Source organism: Tupaia chinensis, unplaced genomic scaffold, assembly GCF_000334495.1.
Source record: "Tupaia chinensis unplaced genomic scaffold, TupChi_1.0 Scaffold000453_2, whole genome shotgun sequence".
Classification (NCBI taxonomy): domain Eukaryota; kingdom Metazoa; phylum Chordata; class Mammalia; order Scandentia; family Tupaiidae; genus Tupaia; species Tupaia belangeri.
The window spans coordinates 28,283-40,998 of NW_006159961.1; the positions used below are offsets into that span (position 1 = coordinate 28,283).

The window sequence follows — 12,716 nt, forward strand, 5'->3', positions numbered from 1 at the left end:
CCTGAGATGCTCCTTGAGCACTGACTTTGTGCTCGGCACCTAACCGTGGCTCCTGCCCTCTCCTTGCTTCCTGAGTTGAAGAGCCAGTCATTGAACTGTGGGAAAATAATATTTTATAAGAGATAGATACATTCTGGGCATGGATTACTAGAAACGAGTTTTTTAAATTAGATTTTTCTTTTATAGAATTATTTAATTTTATTATTATTATTATGAAAAATTTTGCTATAGGACACATGCACTTACCAGAGAGAGAGAGAGAGAAAGTGAGAAAGCAAGCCACCTGGTCCTGGGCTTGGACCAAATTTGGCCATATGGTAATCCAGTGCCCTAACCACCATGCTACCTGCTGGATCCATAAGCAAGGTTTTGATTGCTGCAAATATGCATTAGAAATGGGTGTGTTTAAGCCAGCAGGTGGCATGGAGGTTAAGGCAGCGGGATCCCACATGGCCAACCATGCAGTTTGAGTCCCAGACCTGGTAGTTTGAAAAATACACTGGGTGGGACCAGCAGTTAGCGTAATGGCTATGTTGCTGGACTCCCATGTAGTCGACCACAGTTCGCGTCCCGGACCTGGTGGCTTGAAACTCACGCCGGGCGCGTGTGTGTGCGTGCCCAAGTACCCGGGAGGAGAATGGAGAAGGGATTGCGGCGTGGCCATCCCCCCTGGGGGGTGATTTCTCACTTTCTGTCTCTCTCTGTCTCTCTGTCTTTCTGGCGAGCACACGCGCCCTATAGCAAAAACCTCTCCCCAAAAAAAAGAAAAAAAAAAGAAAGAAAAAGAAAAACACACTGGGTGCGTGTGCATGCATGCTCAAAATCCTGAGAGGAGAATGGAGGAAAAGGGATTGTGGCATAGCCATCTCCTCTGGGGGTTGGTTTCTCACTTTCCCTCTCTGTCTCTCTCCAGTGAGCATATGCACCCTATAGCAAAAAAGAAAGAAAGAAAGAAAAGAAATGGGTGTATTTTATTTCATCATTTTGACAAACCAAAACACCACCCCTCTAGTTCCGTGATTCCCTCCGGGGACAACACAGCCCACCCCCGGGCAAGAACCAATCAGTTGTTTGGATGAAAGAAAGTGGGCTCCCCCAGTAGTTAGGAGGAGCAGGAAATCCTGCTTCTAGACAGTGTCTGACATTTGTGTTGGCAAGTATCTTGCAACATAAAACATCATGTGGAGCAACTGAACAGCAAGACGAGCCGGCTGCTTGGGCTCAGACTGCCCCAGCGCTGTCTCAGCAGGAGGGTGCAGGCGGGAGCTGGAGGTGAGCCTGGGCCTGTGGTTGAGCAGGGGATGCAGCTGCAGCCATGTGCCCTGGCAAGCCCCCCGCAGGAGACCGTGTAGGCACAGCATTGCCCTGAGGACCCCAGGAAACACCATCCAAGGATCTCACAAAGGAGACTAGGGAAGAAAATAGGGAAAAAGTCAGAGGACAGGAACATGAGGGTCATGGTCACCTAGGAAGGATGCAGTTTCAGGAGGCCGTGAGTGGTCAGCAGTGTGACTGTGGTATGAGTCCAGGACTAAAGACTGGACATGCATTTTGGATTGGGACCATGATAACCACTGCTGGCCCGTGCCAGTTGAGGTCAGTGGTGGGAGGAGGAGGCTGTGGTACCCGAACCCAAGGGGTGTTTGGATGACTTCAAAAGATGGAGGAGGTGAGGACCAACAGTTAGCATAATGGCTATGTCGCTGAACTCCCATGCAGTCGACCGTGATTCGAGTCCTGGACCTGGTGGCTTAAACTCATGCCAGGTGTGTGTGCATGTGTGCCTAAGATCCCGAGAGGAGAACGGAGGAGAAGGGATTACGGCGTGGCCATCCCCCCTGTGGGGGGAGTTATAATAACAATAACAATAATAATAATAATAATAATAATAATAATAAAATCCTCTTCCAGCTGGAGCAGGAGCGGCTGCGAGCCCTCTGGTTTCTGAAGCAGTGCATGGGTCTCCTCAAGAGTAATAATAATAATAATAATAATAAAATCCTCTTCCAGCTGGAGCAGGAGCGGCTGCGAGCCCTCTGGTTTCTGAAGCAGTGCATGGGTCTCTTCAAGAGCCCACAGGCCCCCATCCGCCAGGCAGCCGTGTGGTTTGCAGGTATGCCTGTCTTCCTGGAGCTGCCATGTCCTCATTGTAGGGTCCTTCAACTAGACTGAGCACCTGGGAGATGACGACATATGGGGGGAGGGGGGACAGTCCCCACCTCCCACCTGCCCCCTCCCTGCAGGAAACCGCTGGTTGGGATGGGCGGCTTCCCTGTGGTAGAACGAGCCAAGTTCTGGGAGGCCAGGCCAGCCGAGCTCCAGGGGTGGGGCAACAGTGGTGAGGCTGCTGCTCTGGGTGGACATTCGGGGATAGACAGGAGCTGCCTTGCGTCTCCACAGGGAGCAGCATCTTTGGAGCTGGGGGATCTATTTCCTCGCCCAGCCCAGTTGGCTTGGAACCCTTCAGAGAAGCAGGGGAAGTAATTCCGACTTCATGGGAAAGGCCTAGACCTGGTGGCCAAGGGAGGGAAAGTCAGACAGGGAGGGCTGAGTCAGGAAGGGGCACAGAAGCCTTTGCGGCCTGTCCCCTGGTCCTCAGTGGGGCCGCTGAGAGGCTTTGTGTGCCCTACAGGCCAGATCATCCAAACCATCCGCTTGGAAGAGATCACTGACATTGAGGACATGCGTGCAGGTGAGCGGCAACCCGGCAGCCCCTCCCTGCGACTTGTGGAGGTGCCCTGCCGCTGCGGAGGGCTCAGAGCTGAGGAATGGGGGGGGGCAGATGGGCTCACAGAGCTGGTCCCACAAAAGCAGATGGGGGCTTGCTGCCAAGGCCTTTGGGCATGGGTGTTGGCCGGATACCTCCCGCCCACATCCCAGCATTGAGCAGCCAGGACAGCTCCTTGACCTCTTACTAGAAGAGACGCTCAGCCTTCTCTTACAGGGGAGCCCATGGGCTCCCAGCTCCTTCCCTCTGGAGCTCCCAGAGCTGCTCATGTTGGGGTCCATGTCTTCCCCCCACCTTGCCTCTCAAACACCACCTCTCGGCACTGGGGGTTCCCACGTGAGCCAGACTCCTGGGCTGCAGGTGTCTGAAGTCAGAGGACTTCACTCACAGCTATTCTGTGAGAGAAAGGGACGGGTGGAGAGGGCTGGGAGTGTGGGTGATGGGTTCCTCCTCAGGCCTATGGCCGGTGTGTGGTCTCGCTTGTAACTGAGCAAAGTGGATGCCCGGAAGCTCTGCTCCCATGTGTGACGTGCCAGTTCCTGTCCCATCGCCACGTGCCTTTTCCAGAGCAGGCCCGGGGCCTCCTGCCCAGCCCAGCAGCCTTCCTCTGCTCAGAGTGCCACAGCCTGTCTGTGCTTCAGCCCTAAGGTACATGCAGAGAGACCCCGACCCTGTGATCAGCTGTCTCGCCACGCAGACCTTCTACATCCTGGAGGCCAAAGAGAGGGTGCGGCCGGCCACACCCCCCAGCTCCTGCCTCTGTATGAGGTGGCCCCAGAGGAGCCGTTTCTGAGCCTGCATCCCTGGGTCCCGGGACGGACACAGGGCCAGGCGTGAAGGGGAGGAGTGGCCCAGCAGAGCCTTCGCAATAAAAGGAGGAAGTGTGTACTCTGTGGAATTAGGTGCTCCCTGTCTTTCTAGTCAAATCAAATCCTGGGGGGTGGGGCAGAGCCCCTGCTTACAGAACGCAGGCTGCGCTGCTGCTTCTGCAACCACCTCGGGGGCCAGGCCGGCCTCTGGGCTCTGCCCGTGCCCTGCCCTCTGCCCTTCTCCCCCTCACCAAGTCGTCTGAGGCTGGAACAGTTTCTTTGGAATCGCCTTGAACTACGAGCCGGCAGGAAGGTGATACTGGGCCACAGAAGGTACTGGAGAACCCAGCTGCCCTGGCTGGTGATTGTGGTGTACGCACAGAGCCGCTCTGGCCAGTTTAAACAGAAAAGTGATTTATTAAAGCATTTTCAGAGAGCCCCTCCCCGGCAAATGTCCCGGAAGATGGGAGTTTGGCTAAGCACAGCCAAGCACAGGGCTGCTCTGTAAAATCCCCTTTGCCGTCCCCGCTTGGTGCAGCCTGAACACCACACCAGCCTTAACACCTCACCAGCGGGTGGCCCAAATGGGGCATTTTAAAGGCCCCACTCTTCTCCACTTCGGCCAGAGCCTCCTCTCACTCACTCCCCTCAGCACCTTCTAGGGGCGACATGGGCGACCAGCAGCTGGGCCAGGGGCCTTATCGGCTGGCCCTTTTCAGATGGAGGCAATGGGGACACAGGGCTCAGCAGCACACTTCCCGGCCCCCAGGGTACTCCAGCGTGGGTAGAAGCAAGTTTGCTAAAGTAAGAAAAGGTGAACTTATTTAAAACCTACTCGTGTCAGATGTGGGCTGGCCCCATGGCCTGGTGGTTATGGCAGCTGAACCCCACATGGCGCATCCACGCTCCAAATCCCAAGGGGATGGAGAAATGGAGGAGAAAGGATTGTGGTAGGACCATACCCCACTGGGGGTGCTTTCTCCCCTACCCTCCCATCTCTGTCTCTTTCTGGTAGATGCACATACTGACAATTAAAAACACGCAAACACACACACACACACACACACACACACACACACACACTAGGCCAAGTGCATTGGGATAAGACCCACTTTGCCTACTCTAAGGTCCCCACAAATCAGCCCCCTTCTCTTGCTCTGGCCAAGGTTACCAGCAAGGCAATGAGCACACAGGTGACGGATCCAGGGCCACTTCTGTCCTTGTGTCACCTTGGCAACACTGTCTTCCTCTCTGGGCCTCAATTCACTTCATCTTGAAATTGAGAGGGTGAGGGACCAGCGTATGTATGGTGTAATGGTTATGTCACTGGACTCCCATGTAGTCACCAGGGGTTCGAGTCCTGAACCCAGAGGCTTAAAACTCAAGCCGAGCGCACATGAGTGCGTGCCCAACATCTGAAGAGGAGAATGGAAAAGGGATTGCTGCGTGGCCATCTCCTCTGGGGGGTGATTTCTCGGTTTCTGTCTCTCTGTCTCTGTTTCTCTGGCGAGCTCACACGTTATAGCAAAAATCTCTCTTAAAAAAAATTGAGAGGTGGGAACAAGTGGTCATTTAAGATGTCACCCAGCTCTGACAATGACGGGTTCTTGTCAATGCTGAGCCGTTTCCTGCTTCTGAGAACTGCCCTCTAGCTTATATCCTACACGGGAATTTTCTCGACACTTTCTCTTCCAAATGTTCTAAAGCAAACAGCTATTACACTTACGATCTGGAAAAAACTCAATGCCTCTGATTAAAATAATAAAAATTAGGACCAGCAGTTGGAGTAATGGCTGTGTCACTGGACTCCCATGTAGTCGACCATGGTTCAAATCCCAGATCCAGTGGCTTAAACTCACGCCAGGCGCATGTGCGTGTGTGCCCAGGATCCTGAGAGAATGGAGAAGGGATTGCAGCGTGGCCATCCCCCCGGGGGGGGGATTTCTCCCTTTCTGTCTCTCTGGAGAGCACATGCGCCCTATAGCAAAAACCTCTCCAAAAAAAAAAAAAAAAGAGAATAATAATCCGGACCAACAGATGGTGTAATGGTTGCGTCGCTGGACTCCCACATGGCAGACCGCAGTTAAAGCCTCAGGCCTGACGGCTTGAAACTCATCCCAGCCATGAGTGTGCTTGTGTGTCCAAAATCCCCAAAGGATAATGGAGGAGAAGGGATTGTGGCATGGCCAGTCTCCCTGGGGGGGGGGGGGGGGGGCGATTTCTTCCTTTCTGTCTCTTTGGTGAACGCATGCACCCTGTAGCAAAAATCTCTCTACAGAAAAAGAGAGAATAAAATCTTTTAATCTTGTGTCTGTACCTCCCCATTCCTACCCCCCAAATGCTGCGGTGTTCTTCGTCACAGCATGACCAGAGTTTGGGAAAAGCAACTTCTGGGGGTTCTTAGGCAGAACCAGCCGGCTTCGGGCTTCACCCCCAAGCCTGGCCTGCAGCTGGCCTTGTCCGGCTGTACTTTCTACAGTTCACAGGCCGCCGCCCAGTAGGACAGGATCCTCTGTAAACTCTGCGCCTGTGGGGGCAGGGGCGGGCTTGTCAGTCAGCCAAGAATAGCAGTCCTCGAGGAGCCGCCCTGCTTCCCAAGGCTGGAGGCCTCTGTGCCCGCCACAGGGGCTAGGGCCCTGGCCGCTCTGCCCACCCCTCTCCATGGCCCAGGGTCCCGCTTGCATTTGCCAATGCCCTTCCATCGGAGGACAGGGTGCCTGTGGGAGGGACTTTCCTGCAGGAAGCCCCCACCTCACTCCCATGACAACCTCTCCTGAAGGCTCCGGATCTCACCGGCCAAATAGGTGCAGGCTTGAGAGGCAGTGGGGCCCCAGTGGGCAAAGGAGCAACTTGGTTTTATATTTGGGAAACAAAAGAGAGGGCCTATTGTCTCCCATCACAAAAATCAGAGAAAGCTTCCCACATGGTGTGGGCTGGTGATACTCGGTGCCCTACCTTCCCGCCCTGTGGGTGGGCCACCTCCAGGAGCTCATGGAGCGATTTGTGGTTATCAAACGGAACAGGGTTTTTGAAGACTGGAAAACGCTGACCTAGAAGAAAAGCACCACCAGCGTCAAGGTGTTTCCTTATAGGAACTTTTTACATTTGTCTTCTCTCCGTGAGCAACATGGGAACAAAACATGCAAAGGCACGGCGCATTCCGGGCCCTGGAGAGGTGCATGATACGGTCATGACAGTGACTGGGTTCAGATCCTGGCTCTGTCCTCAACACCTGTTCCCGGCCCGGTCACTTCCACCCTGAGGCTTTTCTCATTGCACAAGACGAAGATGCCACCTGTTACACGGGGTGGTGGAAATGCAACGGACGGTGCCCTTACCCATGTCTGGAGCACAGTAGGCATTCAATAAACGCTGGTGCCCACTCCCCTGGTGACTGCACCTACCCCAGGAAGCAGCCCATGGAGCCTGGAGAATTTGATCTCAAACTGTGTCCTCACTGGGTAAGCCCCAAACCCCCAGCCCAGGAAGATTTCAGCAGGCGGGGCCCAGCCCCAGAGGCCTCCCAACCATCCCCTACCCCCAACCCCAGAGAAGGTCAGCAGCCTGCAGGGTCCACACTGCAAGGACAATGGTCATTCAGGTTTTATTTATGACAGCTTCTCAGGACACGCACACCCGTCGAGGAAGAGAAATGTACAGTGTGAGGCTTAAATAACTTTCATACACTATGTACAGCTGCCGGCAGAGGTGCAAAACATACCTACGCCTTGTGCTGGCCACGCGGGCAGGGCCTAGGTGGGACAGTCTGAAAAAGAGCTGGTGGCAGGCTGGGCCCCCCTTCACCTCCAGGTCTTCTGGGACCCCCAGCTCTTCTCGGGACAATACATACTTCCCATTTCCTTGCAAGGCCCTCAGGACGTGGGTTCAAAGGACTGGATAGGGTGTGGTGGGGGCTGGGGCTAGGCAGGGGTACAGGGCAGGACAAAGATGCCAGAGCAGCAGCAGAACCTTCCCTGTGGTCCACCTTTGCACACAGGCGTGCAGAGAAGGCTCTGGGAGCCAGGAGACGAGAGCCAGGCCCAGGAAGGCCTGTGGGGGACCCTGGCCGCTGACCAGGAGGCTGTGCCAAGTGAGGAGAGCAGCAAGCCACTTCCTGTTTGGGATGGCAAAGGGGCAGGCCCCACAGGCGTGGGTTGGGCATGGGAAGGGTCCCATGGTGCCTGCAGGGTGGGCCCTGCCCCCACAAACACGCGAGTGAGCACCCCGGCCCAGGCAGGGCCTGAGCAGTCGGGGGGGTGTGCCTGCACCCTGCCCGACTACATTAGAGTGCTCCCCAGGGTCGGAAGAGAGGAGGCCAGAGACGCTACGTCCTGATGTCATAGCAGCGGCCTGCCTGCATCCCCACCACACTGGGCAGCAGGAACAAGTCTCAGTGACTCAGCCTCTTCCCTGTAGAGGTTTTGTGCTTTAAATCGCCCTCCATCCCAGTCACACCACCCAGGTAGGCAGCAGGGCCGGGCGACGGAGGGTGGGGAGGCCACTCCTGGCTCCACAGCTTCGTCTCCCCAGGGGCTGAAGGTGGCACCCTGACCACCTGGATATGCCAGCCTCCGCCTTCTAGCCTCCCCTCCTTCCTTGGCAACCTCCAAAGACAATTCCAGGTGCCGCCCTAGAGAATTCGGCTGCCTCAGAGCCAGTCACACAAACGAAAGCCAACACTGAGCTGGTCAATACTGAGAACGGGGTCCCGGCATGGGATGGAGTGGAGCAGGCCCAGGGCAGAGTGGGTGGAGGCGCTGCCCATCCAGGGAACTTGCCGATCAGCTTCAAAAGTACACATGGGGGCGTGGCCTGGGGAACATGGAATCGGGGCCAAGTTCTTCAGGCTCAGTAGGCTGGGACCCCACCTGGGCTCACTTGTTTCAAGATCTGGGTTGTGCAGCTCAGAGAACATTCTGCCCCTAAACCCACGACACGCACAGGTTTGGCCTGCCAGGGCTCAGCCCCAGGGCTGATGGTGGGTTCAGTAGTGAGGAGTAACACAAGTCCTAGAATTAGGACAGGCCATGGGCCAGGCCCTGGGCTGAGCAAAGGCCACCCCACCTCCACCACGGGCACCCTGGTCCAACTTTGAACAGAGCCAACCTGGAGGAGTCTGCTGGACCCTGGGCTGCCAAGCCGGCCGGCCGATGGCCCCGCCATTGTGCTGTCACAACCATGCTGTGCTTCTGACACTTTGGACGCTTGTGCAACGAGGGGCGGGGGCCTGCCCCCGACCGTGTACCTTGGGCTTCCCTGAAAGGGTGGGCAGAGGCTCCAGTGCGTGTGGGGTGCAGCTTGGAGCAGCTTGGGACAGTGGGCTCAGAGTTCCCGGAGGACTTCAAGTTTAAGTCCATGACATTCGCCAGCCCCGCCATGAGGTAGCGACCCAGCGGGACAGCAGGAGCGGGCGATGATGGTGGTGAGCACCTCGCAGGGCCTTGAGATCAACCTTGCGGCACAGGCCATGCAGCTGGAGGAGAGGCCCCAGGTGGGGCATCCCGGCCCGAGGGGGCCGATGACACAACGTCGTATGTGAGTATGTGATTCGAGGGTCTGTAAACAGTCACATGGGCGGAGTCTTTCTTACAGGTTGCAAGGTCAAAGCTTTCTGTTCAGGTGGGAGGGATGCACGAAGGGGGGAAGAGAATCATGGTCACTTCAGGGTGCTAAGGGACTTGCCCCGCACCCTTGGGATGGGCAGAGAAAGGAAGGTTTCCAGCCATTGCAGCGAGGCTGTCCAGGTTCCAGGAGGCCAGTGTGCAAGGCATGTCCTTCCTGTACATCCATCGGCTTGTCCAGGCTTCAGGGCCACCCACAGGGGCCACGTGCAGCAGGACCACCTTCTCACCTTCTCAGCTTCGGGGCAGGGGGCAGAGGGGGCAGGTTCACTCAGCCTTCAAGGGCCTGACCCCGCCCACCACCAACAGAGGCCACGCAGGGCAGGGACAGCCCAGTGGGAGAGGAGCGAGGGCAGACACATCGTGCCCTTCGGAAGTCCGAAAGTCACTGTGTCCTCTGACCAGAGTTGGGGTCCTTGGCTCCCAGACTGAGGTGGGAAGCACAAGACCAGTGAAGCAATGGAAAACAATGGACAGGCTTGGGGGTGTATGGGGGATGGTGGGAGCAAGGGATGGAGCTTGGCCCCTCTCAAGGCCCATTCCTGTAAATTCCAAGTTTCCCCAGCAGGGGGTGTCCAAACACTGATTAAAAACCTTCCCAGACCTAAGAGTCCCAGCCCCAGGGGAAGAGAAACTTCCTCTTCACTGCTCATCCCCTATCTGAGAGGGCCTCTTGCCCCATGACGGTTTTAAGGCTTGGAAAGTGTCTCCTAAATAACTGGAGAGAAGGCTGGAGAGACGGCCTGCCCCAGTCTGGGGCGGAATGCGGGTGGATGGCGGAGGACAGGGGCAGAGAACTGGCTGGCTTCACTGTCCAAGCTGCGTTTGGGGGACAGTCCTCCAAGCTGCTTCCTAGTGACCCATGCAGGGTTCTGGGGAGTGGGTGTCTGGCCCGGGCTATGGAGTGAGCTCCAGCCTTCCCCGGGATGGTGGGCCTGGGCCCTACGAGTGAGAAGACACGAGTGGCGCTGTGGGCGTGGCCTGTAAGGCTGCCAGCGATGGCGCCCCAGGCAGTGAAGGCACTGAAGAGTCAGGCCGCCAGGGGCTGGGGTGCCGGGGTGCTGGGAGGGTCCCCGCCCGAGCTGCAGAATGGAAGGGGGTGTTTCCCTCCTCTGCAAAGCCAGCAGAGGAGGTGGCACTGCAGGGTGGGGGGAGTGGACTCCCTGCGGGTCCCTGGCCCCCAAGAGCTGAGGGAAAGAACATGTGGGAAGAAACTTCAAGTCAGCTTCCAGGAGGCAACAGCAAAATTAAAAATAATAAATAAGTGAAGAATTTCTGGCCATCTCCCCAAGGAATCGTTCCAGCAGCTGCACCCTGGCCCGTCAGAAAGAGACCCCGAGGACTATGGGGCCAACTGGGATGAGTTGTTGGTGGCCACAGGGTTCGAGGTCAGCTGCAGGCCCAGTTGCTTGCACTTCGTTTCCATGGTTACCTGAGGACTAGCTTTTTGGGCTCAGAGGCAGGTGAGTGGCTCCAGAGGCTGGACAGGAGGAGGGGGAGCCAGCTCGGGGTGGGGCTGCTTTGAGGCTGGGCTGCTTCATCTCCGCCAGCACTGGGGGGGAGGAGGTGCTGGAGAAGACATGAGGGGGGTAATGCCCTTTGGCTTCACAGCTTGATTTCCTCCCCAGCCTCTCACCAAGAGGCTCCCAGGAGGGAGGGAGGCTGGGAGGGACAGGGGACAGAATCCTGCCGGGAGGAGGGAAAGGAGAGCAGGAGCGGGCCACGCCCACCAAGCCTCTCACCAAGAGGCTCCCAGGAGGGAGGGAGGCTGGGAGGGACAGGGGACAGAATCCTGCCGGGAGACCAAGGAGGGAAAGGAGAGCAGGAGCGGGCCGCGCCCACCACCACGCCCTCTGCCCCCATGCAGCTGGCCCTGTCTGGCTGGGTCACTGCTTCCCTTCCACGCTGTTCAGGCTGTCAGGGGCGAGGGTCCAGGGTGCACCCCTCTGACCTCACTCCTAGGGTGGGCCACCGGGCAGCCGCCGGATGCTCCAGAACTTCACCGTCAGGTCACTGGGGTGGAGACAAAGACGGGGCAGGTCAGCTCTTGAAGGGGGCTCAGCTAGCTGCCCCGGCCAAAGTCAAGGATGCATTGCACTCCCCAAACTCCCCCAATATGGTGAGGGCCAAGGGATGAGCATTGCTTAGGGGAGGGCAGGCTGCAGGGTGGAGGGTGTGGGCAGAGGGAAGGGCCCTGTAGTCTCAGGGCTGCGGGCAGCTTCTGCTCATGGGCTGGCTTTCGTGTGTGGTACCCTTTGGTCCAGGCCTGCCTGCTCCCCCTCTGCCTCTGCTCCCTGGCACCCGTTTCCTGGGGGCAGGTCCCACTGCGCATGCTCGGAGGAGGGTGGGAGGATGGGCAGGCAGGGTGCAAAGGGAGAGTAGGAGGGAGGAGCAAAATAGTCTCATACCGTTAGGAAGCAGCTCAGATCGAAGTGGGGAGAGAGAGGGGCAAGGAAAGGGGGGGAGAGAGAGAGAGGAGACGGGAGGCGGGAGGGTCAGGGCATGGTGGTGGCGCGGCCCTTTATGGCCAGGACTCGGCGAGGAAGGCAGGGGGTGAGTCCAGGCACGTAATTCCACAACTTTACCCGGCAGTCACTGTGGGGGGAGAGAGGCAGAGAGGCGGACAGGAGAGGTGGGAGGAGACGGGCGGGGAGAGGGGAGAGAAGGGACAAGGTCGGAACACGAAGGACAAAGAAGAACCCATCTGAGTAGCACCCACAGGACAGACGGCCTGAGCGGTCCCTGCATGGGGACCAGGCAGAGCTGCGGGGTGGTGTGTTTGGGGGTGATGGGGCTGCTTTGTGGTCCGAGAGATGCCTGGACGTGGGCGGAAAGCAGGTGGGACTGCCGTGTGATGGGTGAGTCCTGGCCTGGGGCCCAGCGCCTTCCTGCTCCCCTGCCAAAGGAGTGCCCCGCACACAGAGGGCGCCCAGCGCAGGCTGGCACAGGCGCGTCGGAAGGGACTGCCACGGAGTTTGCTCTGGGAACCAAGTCTGCAGGGCAGCTGCAGGCCCCTAGCCTGTACCAGGAGAGGTCTGGGAGCCAAAGCAGGCCTCTGTCCACACCCACCTGGAGGCTGTGAAGATGTGCTTGGCGTTGGTGCAGATGGCGTTGATGGGGCTGTCGTGGCCCTTGATCTCGCCAATGGGCGTGAAGTTGTCCACGTTCCAGACCTTGATGACGCCCGCCCGGCAGGCGCTCAGCAGCATGGGGCGGCCAGGGACAAAGGCCAGGGCGCACACCCAGTCCTTGTGTGCGTTGGGGATTTGCTGCAGGGGTGGCAGGGCTAGTGAGGACGGGGCAGCCTGTGCTGGGGTTCTCAGGGCCCAGAGCTGGGTCTCCCTGCCCCTGCCAAGTCCAAGTCGGGTCCCACACTGGCAGGGAGCCCTCGGGGGTCCGGCCATCTGTAAGAACCTGGGGGAGGGAACTTAGGACCCTCTCACTCAGACCCAGGGCAAGCCCAGAGCCTCTGCACAGAGTGGGGTGCCTGGGGGGGGTGCAGGGAGGTGGGGGGAGGAGGCTCGGGAGCTCAGAGCACCATCTGCCTGGACCATGAGG

At 57.8% G+C, this 12,716-nt stretch overlaps 2 protein-coding genes across 6 annotated transcripts in view; one reads left to right on the forward strand and one right to left on the reverse strand.

Annotated features, from left to right (window-relative positions):
- Positions 1-10,240, forward strand: part of LOC106735601 (maestro heat-like repeat-containing protein family member 7) — a 38,057-nt gene extending 27,817 nt beyond the window's left edge. The window contains exons 20-23 of the mRNA XM_027774558.1: positions 2,011-2,113; positions 2,633-2,692; positions 3,301-3,496; positions 9,885-10,240. Of these exons, the coding sequence (XP_027630359.1) occupies positions 2,011-2,113; positions 2,633-2,692; positions 3,301-3,496; positions 9,885-10,014 (489 nt within the window). The 3' untranslated portion in view covers positions 10,015-10,240. The remainder of the gene's footprint in view (positions 1-2,010; positions 2,114-2,632; positions 2,693-3,300; positions 3,497-9,884) is intronic.
- KIF21B (kinesin family member 21B) overlaps positions 5,847-12,716 on the reverse strand; it is a 62,280-nt gene continuing 55,410 nt past the window's right edge. For 2 of the 5 annotated variants that reach the window (XR_003550555.1, XR_003550554.1), the window contains 3 exons: positions 12,228-12,427; positions 11,567-11,753; positions 11,111-11,171 (listed from right to left, as the gene is read on the reverse strand). Coding sequence is in view for 2 of the 5 variants with exons in the window: in XM_014590499.2 (XP_014445985.1) it covers positions 11,117-11,171; positions 12,228-12,427 (255 nt within the window). In the remaining 3 variants the exon portion in view is untranslated. Of the gene's footprint in view, positions 6,065-6,492; positions 6,588-10,893; positions 11,172-11,566; positions 11,754-12,227; positions 12,428-12,716 lie in introns of those variants that run through there. The other 3 variants (XM_014590499.2, XM_014590498.2, XR_003550556.1) reach the window with 2 other exon arrangements.